The sequence below is a fragment of the Eubalaena glacialis genome, chromosome 12 (assembly GCF_028564815.1).
Source record: "Eubalaena glacialis isolate mEubGla1 chromosome 12, mEubGla1.1.hap2.+ XY, whole genome shotgun sequence".
In the NCBI taxonomy this organism is placed as follows: Eukaryota; Metazoa; Chordata; class Mammalia; order Artiodactyla; family Balaenidae; genus Eubalaena; species Eubalaena glacialis.
The window spans coordinates 42,397,148-42,417,466 of NC_083727.1; the positions used below are offsets into that span (position 1 = coordinate 42,397,148).

Sequence of the window (20,319 nt, forward strand, 5' to 3'; positions counted from 1 at the left end):
AGAAACTTCCTACTAAGAAATGTTTTTTGCAATTTAATTTTTGAGAACTTATAACTTTATAAAAACATTTATTCACCACAGTTTTCATAAAAATATTGTCACTTTTCCTTCTGTAATCCTGTTTATAATTATCATTATATTTAATTTTAGGCACGTCTATGTAAAAGTTAAATCTACCGTTTGTTAAATGTTATTTTAAAAACAGAGAAATTCAAGCAGTCAAATAAATTGGGGATTTCCTTGTACTTTGGTGGAGGGTGGGGAGATATCTCCAACCAAAACCAGGTTTTAAAAAAATTACTTGATTCTAAAGATTGTATCTTGAAACAAAAAATTTACAAATTGTCAAAGAAAGATACAGAGATATAAGCTTTGAAAAAGGAAAAAGTAAGAATTAAGTTGCAAGCAAACTTGCAAGAAGTACAAGGGAGTCGCTTCAGGACTGGCTGGCCACATAAGAAAACACAGCAAGTATTTAAACAGAAAAGCTGCACAGAATTGCTAAGGTTGCTAAGTTTACATTAGACTATTCATAATGAGAAAACAGCAACTTTATCACAATCACGGTAATCCCGAAGATCATGCTATGTCTTCAGGTAGGCAAGGTAGAGAGTCTAGATTTACAGGACATACTCAAGGTTTTATTATTTGGAGACCAGAACCAGTCCCCTTTATTTTTGCTTTATATGAGGATACAAACCGTTGTGTTTCCAACTGTAGAATATGTGCTTATGGAATGGAAATCAGGGCAAAGCCTCAGATTTTGCTTCTACAAAACGCACATTTTTACTTATTGAACATTCTGTACTCCTTCCTTACCATGAATACACATGGTTAGTTTTAACGGTTTTACGTGGTTAAAACCGTTAGTTGGTTTAATTTAGCTGGTATGTCTCTTCAAATACCTTCTCTGTGAATTTTTTTTAACTTGTTTTAGCCCAAATATGAGCATTCCCACATGTTTTTCATCCTACCTAACACAGACTGGCACCCTTTAATATATATCCCATAATCAACCACCCATGCTAGCTTCTTGTTTAACAAGTCATTAAAGGCAGGCTTCACTCATAATAAATCTGTTTTATAAGAAAAACAGATAATAAGAAAGCAATCTTAAAATAAGCTACATAAAGGTAAACAGAAATAAACAGAACAGTCCCTTTAAAAGATTTAAACACAATATAGATGAGTCAAATTTGAAGTTTTTAGAAAAAAAAAATCATCTTTAAGTCCATATGCTAAATTTTGAATGTTTCCACTACAGGATATAGGTTAAATGCTCAAACTGGTTTGATATCAAAATTAAAGAGTGCCAGAATAGCATTAGGTTTATAACCTCCTTTCATCACCACTCTAACATGCATTTATAAGTAGATTTTATTGCTTTTCTGGAATACTTAGTAATATTAATTTCAACATTTCTAAATATTTTGTGGTTACAAGAAATAATTCCATTCTTAAAACACAGTAGTTGAAATAATCATTCCAAAAGAGATGATCATAAAGCGATTGACCTTAATTCCCAGTGATTCAAACTCTTCAGCCTATCTACAAGTTGCAGTTTGAAACAAAAATTACCCTTCCATCATTAAAAGCAAAATTCATTGTTTTCTTGTTCAGTCCTTCTAAACTTTGTTACCCTGCTTGGATATGCTGCACTCTTCTGGGCATAGAATTTCATAGAAGTTATAAGAAAAAAAGACAAAGCCATACAGTTGGCTTTATCAAACAATTTCCCATTAACAGAAATTTTGGGTGTATGACTCATTTTACACAAAACAAATAATGATGGTTAAAATGAATACTTAAATGAAAACTGTAATAAGGATTTTTAATTTTATTTTATATTTTCTCACACAGTCTAACACCTGAAAACAACTACATTATGGGCACCTTCCTGAAAGGTGTCAGCTGTTTCCTTTTTTTAAAAAAGACACCAAGCAGAAAAAGAGCTCAAATCACGTTTCCAGAGAAAGGTGAGGGATATAGGATAAGGCTGCTACAAACTAGTTTTCAGAAGTGGGAAATGGGAAGTCAGTCATCTCTTTCCTCTCTGATAACCCTTTATTTGCAGAGCAACAGGGGAATTACGAACACATTTTGTAAAATAATGCTGTCTTGAAGACAGTCTCTGGTGGACCAAGTCCTTACTTCCCTGGAAGTGGTCAAATCCAAGACTTAATTTCAACAGTGTTGAAATTTATTACTTGAAGCTATGGCAGCACAATACTGTCTTCTTTAAATGGAAAGTATGACCAACTTGCATGAGGTAAATTAATTTTGAAAGTGGGAGTGGGTGGGGGAGCTACACAACTTTTTTTTCTTTTAAAGGGGGTTGAGGATGAACACGAAGACTCCTAAGCAACCACAAAACCATTAAGTCTCCGGATGTAAAGGGATGTTCGACCGGACAGCCCAAAAGCTGAGCTCAAAAGCTCTCCAAATCACAGCTCCTCACCGAGGGACTTTTGGGTTAACAGCTACCGAGCACTGGGGCAATCCCTGCCTTGGGTAAAAGGAGGATAACTGGAGAAAAGACGCGCGTCATAACAATCTGGCAATTCTCTGCAAGACCCTGTCCTTCTTGGCCCTCCTCCGGGCGGGCCCCGCACGGCCAGGCGCAGGTCCGAGGGGGCGGCGGGGAGGTCCCGCATCAGCCCAGGCGCCTCCCCCAGCAACTCGAGACCAACCGCCCCTGGGACCCGGGCCCGAGGCCGGAGCGGGATAAGCTCCCCAACCCCGAGCCCCGCCCGCCGCCTCCCGCCCTTGGCCTCCGCAGCGGGTCTGGCCGCCCTCCCCGCCGCCACTCCCTCCCGCCTCGCGCCTCCGGGCCCCGCTACCTCCCAGCCCCCGGCCGGGCCCCTGCGAGGCTGCGCTTCCCGTAAACTCCCCTCCCGGCGCTGCCCCCTCCCCGCCTCGGCTCCGCCCCCGCGGGACCCTGAGCCGCGCGTGATTGGCCCGGCCGCACCATCACTCTCGGGCCGCGTCACCGCCCTCGTTTCCGACCGCCCCGAGACCGGCAGTGGTGTTAGTGCTCGCGGAGCAGTGGCGGAGGGCTTCGTGCTGCCCCGCTCGCTCCTGCTCGCCCACAGGTCGGCGCGCTAGCCCAGCTGAGCGGCGACCAGCGCTGCGGGGCGGCCGGGCTGCACGCGCACCCGCCAACTGGGAAGCGGAGACACAGCTAGTCCGAGCTTCGGGATGAGGAGCGGGCGAAGTTGACGAGCCCCCCCACCCACGCTGCGCCTCTGCGGCGCGGAGGTGCGCTGCCCTTTCCAGGAGGTGCCCGCGCGCGGCTCTGCTCCAGGTGTGCACGGTACAGCCTGCCCCCGAGACCTGCAAACTTCACCCCAAGTCCAAAGTGTGGGCTCCGAGGGCGGTGCCGGGAGCCGGACTCCGGACTCCGTGCAGGGGGAGCTGTCCTGGCGGCTCTCGCGGCCGTCGGAGGGCGGAGACCGGTGGAAACTTTATCACCATCATCGTAGTTACTACGTTTTACTGTTTTTCTCCCCGCAGGGGCTGCAGCGAGCGCACTGTCGCGCCTGTTTGCCAAAGGAGCCGCCCCGGGGGGAAGACTCGGAGGGGAGTTGTCTCCCCAAGGGATACCTGCAGCCCAGGCGGGGGGTTTGGGCGGCCTGGATGCGCAGAACCCAGCCCCGCAGCCGCTGACGCCGGGCGGCGGCGAAGTTTGGCTGCTGAGCGGCGCGGCGCAAGGCCACTGGACAGCGGGCAGCCAGGCGGCAGCGGGAGCGATGCCGGCGGGGGGCCTGTTGCCGCTCTTCAGTAGTCCCGCGGGCAGCGGCCTGGGCGGCGGCCTGGGTGGGGGGCTCGGCGGCGGCAGGAAGGGGTCCGGCCCCGCCGCCTTCCGCCTGACGGAGAAGTTCGTGCTGCTGTTGGTGTTCAGCGCCTTCATCACGCTCTGCTTCGGGGCGATCTTCTTCCTGCCCGACTCTTCCAAGCTGCTCAGCGGGGTCCTGTTCCACTCCAGCCCCGCCCTGCAGCCGCCCGCCGACCGCAAGCCCGGGCCCGGGGCGCGCGCCGAGGACGCGGCAGATGGGCGAGCCCGGCGCGGCGAGGAGGGCGCGCCCGGGGACCCCGCGGCCGCCCTGGAGGACAACTTGGCGAGGATCCGTGAAAACCACGAGCGGGCTCTGAGGGAAGCCAAGGAGACCCTGCAGAAGCTGCCCGAGGAGATCCAAAGAGACATCCTGATGGAGAAGGAGAAGGTGGCCCAGGACCAGCTGAGTAACAGGGTGGGGTTCAAGATGCTGCCCCCAGTGGACTTAGCACCCCTCGTTGGGGCGATTGACCGGGAGCCGGCCGACGCCGCCATCCGCGAGAAAAGGGAGACGATCAAAGAGGTGAGTGCACCCGGCTAGAAATCCCTGCGGGCCCGCGGTGTTTTTCTGGGAGAAACGACAAACCTTTGAAACTCTTTAAGACTTTAACATTACAGTGTAGGGGGACATGACGGTGACATTACAGTGTGGGGAGACATCGTTTTCCACTTAGACCAGGTGCAGTGTCAAAGGCTCTTTCGTTTCCATTTCAGTGTCAAAGTAGATGAGGCCAATTATGATCTGAGGTTGAATCCCGTTGTTCTTAACTTGCATGCTCCGGTGAGCATAAGCCACACGAGGTAGGTATTAAATACATGGGCAGGTGCTGTGCAAACCTCCTCTTTCACTGCCTGATACATGGTTAATCGTCCCTGAGAACAGTGACAGTGAAGGTTCCAAACAGCCCTCTAATGAGGCTTGGACGTGGCTTTGAAATGAAGCTTGCATATAAACGCAAAGCATCAATCACGCACGATAGAAACGTTCTAACAGCGAGCCAGCACACCCCGCGTTGGGTCATGTGGCCCCATTCTGCCAGGTGGCATCCTGTGTGTACTTACAGACTATAAAGGTGAAACTCTAGAACTTCCTATCATAGGGGGCACACTGTTGTTTACTTTTCAAAAAATGAAAAATGTAAAAAGCCAGCCTACCGCCTCTTGCATTTCGGGTGTAGTCGGAAAAAGAGTATTCCATGTGATGCAACAGGTTTTCCTCCACAGCAGCACAATGATGACAAACTTAATCTAGGACAAACATGGACTTTGATAAGTCTTTCATAATTTCTTCCCTGTAATTTTCAGTTAGAACTTGTAACATGTGGTTAGTTCATGCCTAGCTTAAAGCTGAAGAGGACCTTACAAATCATTTCGGACTGTCATTTTAAAGATGAAAGTTGAAGGGCCCAGAGCCCCAGAACCAGTTAGTGATTGAGTCAGGACTTGAAGCCCGGACTTCCTCTTGTCACCAGGCTCTCTGTGGACATGCCTCCTTTTACAGCTACTCTCCCCTGTGAAACTATGCCAGCCTGGTTTTTTACACAATCCAAGAGCTGCAGGAACCATATTAAAAGCATTTCATCTCAAATCTTGATTCCAATTTCTAAAATACATTATGAATGGAAGTAATATATTTGTCATTTTTTAAGGTTCACAGAGTCTCTGTGAAAATAAATTTTGTATTTTGACATTGGGCAGGTAATCAGGAAAGGAAGCTTCCTGATCCCCCCAATTTTCAGAGTAAAAAGAATTTTGAGGTTGTGAAGAGGTACTTAGCTTAAGTGGCTCTAGAATGGAGGCAGCTTGGTTGTTGTAGGATTTCTGATTTTAGTATAAAGACCAGATGAATTTGGTTAAGCTGTAATTGAGCAAGTTAAAGTGGATTTGGGTGCCTTTCAGTTTACCCTAGGCAGAATGCCTTGCTTCATCCCTCCTGTGCAAGTAGCTTCCTTCCACAGCCCATCAGCCTTTCTGCTTTGAGACCCTTCCTCAGGCATAGAACCCTCCTAGACTTCGGTGGCGGGGGGGTTGGATTTTACTCCCTGTGACAACTTCTGTCTAGCAGTTTCCCTTCTTCATGGAATCCTGTCAGTGCTGCAAAACCAGGAAGGTGGAAAAAAGGCTCTGCTTTCACCAACCATCTCCCTCTCCTCTTCATCTCTCAGGCTCCTTGAAAATAGCCAACCAAAACCCATAGATAATTTAGCCCCAAATTTGTATCTGCTTATGTTTCTCTTAAGTTTGAAGCAATGTAATTCACACGTTTCATGCCTCTAAATTCCTATGCGCTGCCAGTTAGTGCAGATCACAGTTGTCCCAGGAAATTATTTTAAATGCTAAAGATGCATGAATGTGAAAAAGCTATTGGTACTGACCAGTAGTGATTAAAAGTGCATTTAGAGCAGAAGCACTAAGACAGTAGCAGTCAATTCAGGACAGCATAGTAACAGTATGCATATCTGTCCTTATTAGATCCGTGTTATCTATGTCTCTAGATCAGAAGGTCTTAATTAACCACGTAAAGGAAATTTATGTAGCCTTCTATGTCCATGTGGTGCTAACATCTTCACACCTAGACGTTTTGAAACTGCCCAGTCTTGCATAAAGTGGTTGAACTAAATGGGTTCTTTAAAATTTCATGTTGCTGTGAGAACCTGGGGGGCGGGGAAGCCAGCATGATTAGCTTCAGTATTTAGTCAAAGGCTAACGGGAAGAAATGGATTATGGATTTTCATCAGATTAGTTCAGGCAGATGTGTTCCTTTGTAAACCAAAAAAAAAAAAAAAAAGTTACTCATGCTATTCTAAAAGTACACTGTAAATGTTCAGTTTTAGAGAGGAAAGAGTGGTTGCCTGCTGTGAATAAGGCTCTGGACTTTACACATTTAGATTCAGTTCAGGTACCACCAAGTATGCCTTGTCATGGACCAACGGATCTTTGCCTTGATCTTGATTTTTATTGTTCCTGTATTCTCTAGTTCTCTTCATATACTTGGGTTCTCTATCACACCTGAATGTACTAACAGTTTTATGGGTAAAATTTAGAAGGTATAAGCAAGTCTAACGTGTTGGGAGCTTGGACTATAATATTTGAGCCAAACTTTCATTTTGTAAATTTGGTTTAAAGACAGCCAATGCTATTTTTATATTGCCAACACAGCTGTGTTACTGGTACCGTGGTAAATTTTTAACAAATTTGTGCTAAGGGGAAACACTTTCTCATTTCAAATAGGATATTTATTGCCTAGCACCCTTCACAAAAAGGTGCTACGTGCTTCCCAGTACTGATCTCTGATGGATGGTAAACATTTGATGTAAAACTTAAAGCCAAAATGAAGACAGCCCCCCACCCCATGAAAACTTTGTAAATAAATTAACTCTGGGATTTCCCTGAAATTTACAATACACACATAGTGCATATTCTCATGAGATTGATCTTTTAAAAATTGTGCTCAAGTGGTCTTTAACTTTAAAAAGCATTGGTAGACAAACGAAGCACAGAAGTTGAAGAGCACCATGGAATTTTTAGAAAAGTAGTCCATTTTTCCTTCTACCCCAACTCTTTTTTAAAATCAGGAAGCTTTTGCGGGGGGTCACTACAAAGAGCCTGCACTGTCCTTTAGGATTAGAGCCCTAATCATCAAATTATCAGTGGGATTCCTCCCTTCTCAGACTGGAACCCCTACCAGTCTACATGGGGTGGGAGTGGGGAGGCTGACAGCCAGCTTTGGGCCTATCAGGTAAGGCTCTCAGACCAGTTAGCTGTAGGGTCACAGTTATCTTCTCTAGGTTTCTCCAAACAGGCTTTAGTTTTTATTTCCAGAACTATTTATGTAATAAAAAGTTGAAAGAAAATTTTCATATTGATGGCTAATGGTGAATATATATTTTTATGCCTTACACTACTAGCCTTAGGTTGTTCTTGAGTCTATAATTTATGTTAACTACTGACAATTGACCCTTTTATTAAAGCTATTTGCATTTTATTAAAGGTCAGACATAGGAATAATCTACCTTGACATATTAAAACAAAACATTTTTAATTTGAAACTTAACTTATTCGTGTGGGTAGTAGGGTGGAAAATAATATTTGCAAAATAATAAAGACCACAGTTTGAAGACCTGACTCTGAAGGAGCTTAGATGTCCTTGGGTTACCTTGCCTGTTCTGCTCACCCTGTTCTGAAACACACTGGACATTGAACATGGGCAAATGCAAGATTTCCCCACTCTTCGGACCTTTCCCAGAGCAGGTAGGTCATGGAGTGTTTGTAAAAGGCTTCTCTCTTTAACAAGTAAATAAATAAATTAAGGTTTCAACAGTGTATGTATTAGAGTAGATGCTGACTGTTGAACATTAATATACAAAAGCAGGAGAAGATTGTTAATGGATAATCAGTTATGCTCAACTTAATTTTCTGTAAGCTATTGATAATTTGGGAGGAGTATTCTGTCTTCCTCATATTGGGTAACTTAACATTCTTAATATTCATATAAAGGAACTCTATATAGGACCTAGAACCTAGTTTAGGCTGTGGAAAAGAGGTTAAAAAAATGCATTTTTGAGTAAATGCATCTGCATCTCTTAGGTGAGCTAATAATCTAAACCACTTTGAGAAATTTATGCTAATATTTCACATGTGTAAAAAGTGTCTTTGGGTGAGATCTGAATTTGTTGGACTTCAGCTTAGTTAACTTATTTGTATTAAATTATTTAATAAGCTATGGTAATACAAATTCTTTATTAGAGAGCGTTTAAAGCATGTGTCTCAAGGTCAGAGGGGAGGAAACCCAACAGATCAGTGTGAGGGCTAAATATACATGGGTAGATCAGCACTGCACTGGACCCTGCTTATACCTCATAACCCAGTAGAGAACCTGTGGCCTTTTAAGTTCTTTATAACCTACAAAACCACAAAAATGTATGTGTTTGTCAAAGGTAAGTTTTGGTTGGTCAAAATAGGAGCAGCCCCCCTGTGGGCTCCAGGGATACTATGACATGCCTTTTCCCTAAGTAGGCAGAAATGATACAGGAGAAGCCAGTGTTTGGTAGCTTAAGGAAGAGGTTCTTTCTTTGGGGAACCTAAGTCTTGACTTTTCCCTCAGTGTTCTTTGCCTGGTACCTTGTTTAGTGTTAAATAATTGAACTACCTCTAGTCCCCCACCCTTTACTACTAAATATGTTTAAAGGTCCTTTATACAAAGTCTGCAAAAATTTTTTTCTGTTACCAAAAATATGCCATAAAAATTATAACTCTCTGATTTTTAAAAGTAAACATATGCTCTAAGCCATAAAATATTGTATCTGAATGAGACTTCAGAGATAGCTACAGTAGAGGCAACTGAGACACAAAGATTGTTCTGGAAATCACTTTGCTAGTTAGTGGTAGAGTTGAGAATAGAAGCCCAATCCTGGATGAATGTTGCTCGTTATCCTGACACGGCTTGTCTCCTAAGTAAAATGCCAAAGAGGTATATAAATTGACTGCCTATATTTATTATTTGCAGACACTAATGTCAAGTGAGTACAAAACATGTACAGTCCTGCAGTATTATAACTTTGACCTCGTATTAGTTAAGTTACATTAACTATAGTAATTAAAAAAAAAAACTTACTAGGGGCATAATTCAGAAGGCCTCTTCTTTTTAAAGCCACCCAGGGAAAATTTGATGACATCTTTTTCTCCTTATAAAGATATCTGCAGGAAACAGAGGCATTAGTAATCATTCAATTGGTCATTCTTTACAAAGAGAGATGGGGGAGAAATAGGGAGAAAAAAAGAAAAGGTGTGGGCCAACGTCGAGGAGCTCTTTCAAACTATAAATGTACATGCTCTTTGGACATTGTGCAATGCATAACAGAAGAATGGAAAGCTAATCTGAAGGAGTATGTGTTTTTAAAAGTAGACATATATTTAATGATATCACTTATCTGTGGAATCCATGAAATATGACAAACTAGCAAATATAACAAAAATGAAGCAGACTCACAGATATAGAGAACAAACTATTGGTTACCAGTGGGGAGAGGGAAAGCGGAGGGGGGCAATATAGGGATAGGAGAATAAGAGGTACAAACTATTAGGTATAAAATAAGCTGCAAGGGGATATTGTATAACATGGGAATATAGCCAGTATTTTATAATAACAATAAATGGAGTATAACCTTTAATCACTGTACTATACATCTGTAACTTACATAATATGGTACAGCAACTATACTTACATTTAAAAAAAAAAAAAAAGCAGACATACATTTAAAAATCACACCAATCTGTGGTCTCTTCATTATAGGAGCACATAGTTCTCTTCACCCAAGTAGGTCCTGGAGATTCTCTGGATGCTTTTACCTGCCCCTGCTCCATTCATTTGTAACAAGGTGGTGTGGTGAGAAGGGCTAGTTTTGGGAGTCAGATGACTTGGGTATGAATCTGGCCTCTTCCATTTACTAGTTTTGTGACCTTAAGCAAATTGCTTAATCTGTCAGAGCTTCAGTTTTGTCATTTGTAAAATGGAGGTAATAAAAGTACCCACTTTGTTGGGTTGGAAAGTTTAAATGTGATCATCCACACAAAGCACTTAGAATGGTATCAGGTGTGCAGGGAGTGTATAATAAATGTTGCTTGCTGTTATTACTGTTGCTAATCACTACCTAAAGCCATCAAGCTGAGATTACATTGTTTCAGATACTGTTTAATACATCAGGGAAGTGGGTAATAATGTTTCAAAAAGTTATCAAAAACAGTTTAAATTAGGTTTGCTTAAAGGGATACATTTCCAGTTCAGGATGATCATTCCAGACAGCTATGATTTTACTGTGCTACTGTCAACTCTTGATTTTCTCACATTCCTGCCAAATTCCAAAAAACTTTTGCTATCCTTAAAATTACATACTTTTCCAGCTTCTGTACTTCAAAATATGTGTTAAAGAATTAGTCTCTTTCTCACAGTCAGATGTGCTTGTTCCTGAAGTACCATCTTCTCAGAATGATCACATTTCTTGAGTTACCTCCTTAAGCATTGAAATTGTTCCCCAAAATAGAGAAAAAGAGGGATTAAGTAAAATGCATTTTAACCTGGTTTGTCTTTGGATGAATGTTTTTAAGAAGTGAGAAGAAAATTATTTTAGATTTAGCAAAAATTTATGTAATTGTGATCAATTCTATAATCAGAGCTCAGTCTGTCACCTGGTAGTCAAAATTCACATAAATCAGCTGTACTTCGTAACTCACAGATTTTGGCCTTTTTTGAGGGCTTTGAACTTAGATTTATTAAGGTATCAGGCCCAGAAGGACCTCAGAGAGGCTTAACCCCGGTACTCATTTTACATATGAGAAACAGGGCCCTGTGAGCTGTGACTTCCTGAGATTCCCCCAGTGCACTAACTACAGAGCTGGAAACTGCCTCTTAGCTCTCAGGCCCCGGCTCTGCTTGTGACATCTTGTCTCTAATGAGAACATACGCTTTGGAGGCTGGCTGGCCTGGCCCTCCCTCCTCCTCAGCCCTGAGTAGCAGGCCAGCAGCAAGAAGCCCACTGAGACCGTCCTAGAAGGAAATCAACCCTGGCTAGTTCCTTTGCTCTGCAGAATGCAGCAGCACTGCCCCCCCCCCACCCTGCCCCACACACGGAGTCCTGATAAAGACTTCTGTGATCATTAGGTACTTGAAAGAAAACCAAATGAGATTAAGGCTTAAGAGCATTGAAAAGTCGCAGCCCTCATTCCTGTCATGAATACTCCGGCAGTTGCTTTAGGTACATTAGAGCCCAGCAGAGCTGCAGATAATCCAGAACAGAGATAATGAAATTAAAAAGCCCAAGTAGCCTTTGTTATTTAGCTGACTTTCGTTACTGAAATGCAGCCTCACTTCCTTTTTACTGCAGTCCATTTGTCTCCCTCGCTCTTAAGCTTATCAAAGGCCCAGTCCCTCATTTGCTCCTGTACTCTCTGGTCACTCTTGTTCTACATCCTTTCATACAGTGACATGCAGGTCATATTATATTACCTTTGATGTGTTAATATTATCAACATTTATATTAACTTTTTATTTTTATATTAAGTATTATATAAATACTTTTTTATGTATTTATATATGTGGGTCTCCCATTGGATTGTCCTGTCTCCAGTGCCTAGTGTGAGGGTGCTTAGTATGAGAGAAAGATTGGAAGTGAGGAGATAAAAACCTGGTGAAGGGTGCCGAGCTCTGCAGGGGCGGCTTAATAATACAGCACACACTACGCACTAAAACAATCTTTGCTGCAACACTTGCCTAGGCCAGGAGTTTATGAGAAAAGGTGCAGTAATAATGATGTACATGGGCCTGTGAATGATTGTGGTTGAGACATGAACTTGGGCCATCCAAAGACCATGAGCTATTGCTGGAATCCTCATATCTGCCAAATCCTTTTTCATGGAAAGATCTTTTTTTGGGGCCCAACTGTGTGGCTTGAGGCATCTTAGTTCCCCGACCAGGGATCGAACCCCCCCACCCCCACCCCGCAGTGGAAGCTTGGAGTCTTAACCACTGGACCGCCAGGGAGGTCCTGGAAAGGTCTTTTCAAAGTCCTATGAAGCGCACTTGATTCTTCTAAGGGACAAGAGGGTCCAGAGATAGGAGTCCAGGGCTCATGGTCCACGCTGGGGGTGGCCACGTCCAGCTTCCCTGAGCTGATGTTTGAGCCATGATTGACTCTAGTTCCTCTTTCACAAGAATACGTGCTGCAACTACTAAAAGGTTGTGTTTCCTCACTGTTTGTCTGTCTGTTGGGGCACAAAACAAAAGGACAGACCTGTGGAATGATGAAGGCAGCACGGGGTGTGTACCTAGTCTCAAAATCTCATTCCCAGCTGCCTGAAATTTCACCATCAGTGCCTCCCTTTTGTTGATGTATTGCTTCTTAAAGGCTGCTATTAAAACAATATCACTAAAGTTGCCCAGCAGAAATTATTATACTTTGAGATTTATCTTAACAAGGGCGGGAATGGGTTTGTAAAAGAAGCAAGTATCTTGCACTGTTATTTCATTATAAAGTAACACTTGCTTAGGAAAGAACATTTTGAAAGTACACAGGAGTAGAAAAAAGAAAGAAAAAATCCTTCACAGTTCAATCACTCAGTCACAAGCAGTGTCAACACTTCCTGCCCCAGCATATAGGTTATTTTTTCCCCCAGTTATAACCACACTATGTATACATGTTTTTTTTTTCATTTTCTTTTAGTGTAATTTTATGATAGCATAGTATATGAAATAGAAGCATCATAGTTTATTTAACCATCCCCTTGGACCTGAACATTTAGATTATTTCCAGTTTTTTGTTTTTATTTTAAAATGCTGAGATAAACACCTTTGTCCATTAAGATTCCAGCTCATTTTTCATTGCTGCCCCCAACCCCATGAGTAGGATTTCCCCTTAAATTCCTAGTAGAGGAAATGAATAAGTCAAAGGATCGTAGTACATTTTGAGGGTTGACTTTCCAAAAACAATGTATACTTCCACCTGTAATGTAATGAACCTAGTCTTGACTCTATAAATTTCATGGGTGATGAAACAGTATCTTGTATATTTAATTTACCTTTCTTTGAGCAGCATTATCTCCTGTGTTGGGTGACTAGTTGGATTTCCTCACTCTGAATTGTATAGAACAAGGAGGCTCTTAAAGAAGCAGGATTGGGATGCAGGCAGAGTTTGGAGACTAAGAAGTGGGGTGTCAGAGAAGATGGATCTATCAGGCACATGGCTCCTGAAGGGGGCAAAGTCCTGAAAGGCAGTAGACAGCATTGTCTACTAAAAACAGCAGCAAAATTTGCCTCTTCCCTGGGCTGGACCCCTAGGATTATAAGTGCCCTTTATTGATAGGAGTACCTATCAATAGGTACTCCTATTGTTCCAAGCATGTTGGAACAGCCTGCTTTCCCTCAGCCAAGACGCAGCCCACCAGCTTCCATCAGCTCATCTTCATTGTTATCGTTGGGTTTTTGCATCACATATTTGAGGAAGATGTTGGCCTCTCTGAAGATCTGGCAAAGGAGGGATGGAATCTTCGTTTTTAGAATTCATCAGGATGGCTTCCTAATATTTTAAGATCACAGTTGAAGCTCAGAAATGGTCCAAATAGAATTTCAGAAGTGGTTTTTTTTTTTTTTTAAGTGGTGCCAGAAAATGCCAAGTCTGACAAAGCCGAATTCTTAAAGAAGAAAAATTAACCAAAAGGAAATTGTCAATAAGATTTCAAAGCAATATGCATGTTTACGTTTGAAGGGGCAGGCTGATCTTTTGTATATTAGAGGCCTTTGGTGTCTTAAATAGGATAAATGTGCATTTTGTCTAAGGTATTTTATTTTAGAATAAAAGAAAAGCATGATTTATTTAGGAAGTTTAGGCTTTTTTTTTTTTTTTTTTGGCTAACTCCAAATAAATGTGTTTCCAGTCATGCTTTTTTAAGATAGTGAGGAGCTGCACATTTCAAAATGTATTTATATTCTGACCTTGGTTAGTTCATAAAAGTCTGCCAAATGCCAGAACTGTTTAAATTTGGTTTTGAGACTGCATTAACATGGTGAATAATGATTGACATAAATGTACTATATTATTTTTATAAATTGTGGTTTGAGATGATAGTCATTTTAGAATATTTAGGATGCTGTTCTCTGAGACATGTTATTTTTGTAGTCAACTAGCAGTGTTGATTGTCATAATGTATCTAGTCAACTACAAGTTTTCATCTCATGATTAGGAGTGCCTCACCGTCCATGTTGTGATTTCAGGAGTTAGCCTGAGTCAATTTTATAAGGCATTCTTGGTAAGTGTAAAAGGAACTTTATGTAGTAAAAAACGTATTTTATAATTGGCATGTGTTTCATACATTGTATACGTTCGCTCATATTAAGCATTTTGGTTAGTCTTCATTATTTAATCCTCCTAGGGCTTGCTTAACTTAGAATGTGTGATGAAGAACTTAGCTTAAAAAAAAAAAAAAAAAGCAGGTGGGGTGGGCAGCTAATTGGAGGAGCATAAAAATGAAGATGATTTATTAACTACTGTTGAAAGCTGCTTTAGCAGTTACGGTGAATAAAAATTATGATTTATTAAGTGTTCTATCAGTAATAAGATAAAGCCACAGCAGAGGTAAGAAGTACTTCTGTTTTCACTTACTCTGAGAGTACAGAATCTCTTTGATGTTGGTTCTTCAGAGTCATGAATCTGTTACAGGACTGTCACGTTAAGATCAAGAGAAAGAGTGTCCCCTGTATTCGTCCACCGGAGCCGTAGCCCTGGGCCTCACCCATAATAGCACCCAGTAAATATTAGTTGAATGAATACACCTTTTTAAACAAGTGTACCAGGAGGAATTACTTAGGTTAAGTGTGACACCCTCCCCCCTTTAAATAATCACATATTCCAAAAGTGGTGTCCACTCGTCTTTGGAACCCCTGCTACCTGTTCTCATGGGCTACAGGCCATTGTCTTGGAGGGGAGACTTGATTTTTTGTTATAACAGTCAAAAGTCATTCAGAACCAGATCTAGTGAATAAAGAGATTCATCAATGTAGGAGACAGCTTTTCTAGTTTTAAAGTTGTTTTTAGAATGATTTATAAAGTGAAAAGCTGTATTCATTTTCTTACATGACTTGTAAACTGGCTGTGAAGGTGGTTCATAAAAAAAAATCTTTTGAGCAGATGTAACATCACTGAAATAAATGTGGGTACTTGTGAGATTCTTTTGAAGGTCGACACTTACTTGAATATAAAAAGTCCTGTTTTGCTTAAAAGTTAGTCTGCTTTATATTTACAGTCAGCATTTTGTTTTTCAGTTCTGTGATTTTTAAATTAGGTAGAGTCCTCATTCATTTCTGTTCATTATTATCTAGAGTTGTGGACTACATTTAATAAGAGTTGTCATTTTTCTTACATTTCAGTTTTGTACATGGTACACCCTAATTAAAGTTAGTGTGGGTTGTTTGTTTGTTTTTTTTCCTATCCCAGCAAACATTTTTGGGAGACTGTGGCGTTTTTATAAATAGTGCTTACAATACCACAGTGAAATGAAAAGTCATAGGTTAGGTGTTATTTCCACTAGAGAAATTAGAATCTAATAAAAATTTTCTCTGTAAGAAGGTGTAATATTTTGAGAAAGGACCTTAGTCTTCTGTTTCCCAGTTTAATATTATATCTCTTGAAAAGTGTTGTCTCATATAAATAATTGCATGGTAGAGGCTCTTTGAATTTCATGAATTTGCACATGGTCCCTTTTCCAGTTCATTCTGCAGATCACTATTAGATTAATCTTCCAAAAATATCACTTCTCTCATGTTGCCCAACTCAGGTTTTAGTGGGCCTCATTTCCTGTGGAGCACTGATTCAAACTTTAGCCAGCTTAAGAGTCACCTGGAGAGCACATTAGCACTCAAATTGCAAGTTGCTGCTTCCAGAGTTTCTAATTCAGTAGGTCTGGGTGGGCCCCAGAATTTGCATTTTTAACATATTCCTGTGGGTGATGCTGATACCACTGGTCCAGTGACTAAAGTTTAAGAAACATTGTTCTAGAATGAAGTCCCAACTCCTTAGGCTGGCATTCATTGTCTTCTACAAATCTGCCTCAGTTTGCTGGAGTCACATCCCTTAAATTAGGAAGGACTCTGTGCTTCAGCTAAACTTGCATAGGTACTGTCTCCAAAACACACCTTATTTTATTCTTTACAAATGGAGTGTCTTCTCATTTGCTCAAACATCTATGCCTCCTTGAAGCCCTCTCTCACATTCCCAACCTTTACTGATCTCTCCCTTCTCCGAAGTCATGTGGCATTGATTGTTTGTGTCTTTGGCCTGTTTGTTGCTAAGTTCATGGGCATGGTTATCTTCCATCTAGAGTTTAGACCTCCTCAGTGTGGAGACACCTTTTTCTACTCCATAGGTTCATGGTCCAGAATTTAACAGTGGAGGGCAGTTTGTCTTAAATACAACCAAAATGAGAAACAATTTAAGTATGTCACCAAAATTCTTTACAACCTACTCAGACGGTGAGACAAGATGGCAGAGTAGAAACCCTTCTGAGCCTCCCTTTCCATCTGTGAAATGGGGCTAATAATTCCCTTTTGCAGAGTTCTTCTAAGAATTAAAGTAGAAAATGTATGTGAATCTCTCTGCATGATTCCTGGTACATAGCATTATTCAGTAAATAGTATTTATTAGCAACTAGGGGTTGATTGGAGTAAAAGGTTAAGAAAAGGGATTGTTGGTAAGAACTGGTTTTGAGAAGTCACTTCCAGGAAAGAAAAGGAAGTTTGGGCTGCAGTATTGCTGTGTTAACCAATAGCTGTATTTTCTGCTGTTACCTCCCTGCTTAGTTGTTGTTGCCAAAATTGCTGCTTCCTGTGGCAGGAAAGAAATCATTCTTTTGCCTCTTCAATTGTTATCTCACAGAAGTGATGCTCGTCCTTAGGAAAACCAGGGAGAGTGTGTCCATTCATCAGGGGCCAGTTACCTCTGGCTTCCCGGCCTGGTGTCACACAAACACTCAGATATGGGAGGAGGAAAGAAGTCAGAGGAGAAGAATGAAATCTAAAATACCTTAAGGGCATGGAAAGAAATGTTTTGTGAGCCGAAAAAGCTGAATATGTTTCATTCAGAGATAGCTATGGGTATAAATTTAGCTCAATAATTAGGCATATGGTGCTTTCATTTAGGAAGTATCTATACCCTTTGTGATAAGATCCGTTGATTATTAGAGCTGCTGCAGCTTTAACTACATTGGCAGCAGAGATTCCTAGTGCATTTAAAACAAGAATTGAAGAGTGAAATGGAAAACGGAATTAATAATTTGTTCTTGGTTTGTTTTAATCTGTTCTTTATTAACTTTGTAGTTTGTGCCTGGAGGATTAGATTTGGAAACAGAACACCAACTAATGTTCTTAAAGTTTACTTTCTTTTATTGGAATATTATATTAAAGACTTTCTGAAGAATATTTTGGCTGAATTTAGTCTTAACATAAGAGGTGATATGTAAGTTCTTATGATTCAACCTAAAACAATAGAAAACTTTTGAGCTATGATATTTTTAATTTTAAAGTTTTTTCATGTTAGGTTTCAAAGTAGAATTTGTTTAATAAAAACCAATTAAGAAGTAAAGATATTCTTGTTGGCCATGAGTATGTTTCATTTAGTCTCCTTTTTTTCTAGCTTTTTTTTTTTTAATGCCACAGCCCCCCCAGCCCCATCTACTTTTTCCAATCTTAGAATTTAAATCTGTTTGCCATTGGTGGAAAGGAAAATAGGAAAAGTTAAAATCAAAGCGTATTTGTATTGCCATGCCTTGTCAGATGCTTCTAAAATTGAAAACAGACAGACAGTTGTAATTATCTAAATCGGAAAGAGTCCTATTCCAAGATATAGCATGATGTGACAAGCTGAAATACAGAGGTTAAAAAACAGTTGCCCTTAGTGGAGTGGGGAAGAGAGACGCTGTTCATCTATTTCTTTCTTAATGCTTCGTTAATATAGTTTCATTAGAATGTGCCTGTAAATCTGGGTTTCAGTGTATGTGTTTCTGTGGTTGTAGTTCTCCATCCACCTGTGATCTGGAGAATTACACTCTAGGTTTTCATAAGGTAGAGGCTCTAGAATTTGGGCATTTAGAAGGGACTTCTTTGGGGACTAGGAAGAAGTTTGATAAACTGTAATACCAGGACTGAGTTAACCAGTTGCAGATTCCTCATCAGGAAAACTATTCTCTGCAAGTATGTGTTCTTGATAAGTGAAAGTTTTGATCTAAATACTCTACTTTGACTTGGATGTGGTAATAGAGGTTTAGGATTTTATGGCCAAATGCACCACATGTAATCAGGTATTAGTTTTAGCTGTCTTAATTTAGCTTAATGTAGCTGTATTTTTCTGTCATGCTTTTTACCCATGCTGTTAATCATCTTCCATCCTTTTCTGTATTCTCTCAGAGAGAGGTGGTGCTGATGACACAAAAGTAGATAGCAGAGGGTAGCACAAGTGGGATTACATATATTACATGTCAGATCACTAGTCTCCTTAATAATCCAGAAGTGACTATACTTATCGGCAAGGACTGAGCAGCACTCTGGCTTCCTGCAACCTTAAGAGGTGGAGTCCAGACATTAGCACTGGCACACAGACAGATCACCTTTTCCCTGACTTGCAGGCACTCGCTGCTAGTTTTTAGAATTCCTGAGGGAGAAAGCTGTCCAGTTACATGATTGGTTAGCATATTTGTGGGCCTTTGGCTCTCAATGGAATTGCTTGAAAGCTATCTCAGGAAGGAATGCCTTTGATTGATTTGAAATCTGAGGCATCGCCATAGTGTTGCTAGGATTTTCCAAAACACTGGAGGATTTTTGAAGACAGCACTTTCAAGAGCTGATCTGAAGGTGTTAAACTAAACTGGCAGGGAGGGAAGCTTCTTTGTCTACCTCTAGGTGAGATTACTGCACCTATACTTCACTCTGGAGTATCCTGTCTTCACAAACCCCAGGGGCACAGAACACATTAGTGATCATAAAAGAGAGTGTCTGTATATAATGCACCCTAGTTTTCTGTCCTTATATAACAAGACCCCAAGTTAGCTATTTCTTTTATGAAACTGAATTTTGCCTTAATATTTAAAATAAGATTTTTATTCCTTAATTGATGCAAACCTTGGCTATTAGTTTCCAGGTATGTTTCATTTATGAATAACAACAACAATGATAACAATGCCTGATAATTTCCACTTTTTCTCTAGATTTAAAATTGCGGTAGCAGTCAAGACTAAATATTTAATTAAAAATACACCTTCTCGGTTATAGTCTAAAATAGGCTCCCTTCTTTCTCCCAATAGAATGCATGTATTATTTTTCTTTTTCTGAGAATAGTCTCCTTAAGTGATTTTCTGTGTAGCTTGACCTATATATAATTAAAACAAACAATAACTAGATTTTTACAATCTCATCTTTGTATAGATTGTGTCCCCTTTATCTGTAATTTTAATTCTAGAGTGGTGAAAAGTATGAAAGTAATTACACCATACCATTTGTGGAGTATTTACTTCTAGTTAGGCACAGTGCTAACCACTCTTCATACATAAACTCATTTAATTCTCAGAACAACCCTGTGATTTGTATTATTTTCCCAGTTTCACACACAGGAAGTTGAGGCAGACAGGGTTCAAGCAAATTGCCCAAGGTTACAGAGCTCCTGGGTCCTCACCTGGGATTTGACATGGGGTCATCTGGCCCTGGCACACATCCTACTCTCACTGCGCTCACCCCCGTGAATGCCCTTCAGCCTCCCCCACCGCATCCATCATGCCTTGGGACCCTTGAGGATCTTACCCACCTTGACTAAAGCACTGGGACGCCTGTCACAGAGTCACTCCTTTGCCTGAGAAGTAAAGGGGGGAAGCAGGAGCACAAAGCTTGACACTACTTTCATCTCAGCTTGTGGCAAACAACATGCTGAGGGTTTTTTTATTTTGGTTTTTATTTT

General features: G+C 41.0%; 1 protein-coding gene across 1 annotated transcript in view; it reads left to right on the forward strand.

Moving 5' to 3' along the window:
- Window positions 1-3,032: 3,032 nt before the first annotated feature.
- MAN1A1 (mannosidase alpha class 1A member 1) overlaps window positions 3,033-20,319 on the forward strand; it is a 165,674-nt gene continuing 148,387 nt past the window's right edge. Inside the window, exons 1-2 of the mRNA XM_061207179.1 lie at window positions 3,033-3,304; window positions 3,514-4,358. Of these exons, the coding sequence (XP_061063162.1) occupies window positions 3,750-4,358 (609 nt within the window). The 5' untranslated portion in view covers window positions 3,033-3,304; window positions 3,514-3,749. The remainder of the gene's footprint in view (window positions 3,305-3,513; window positions 4,359-20,319) is intronic.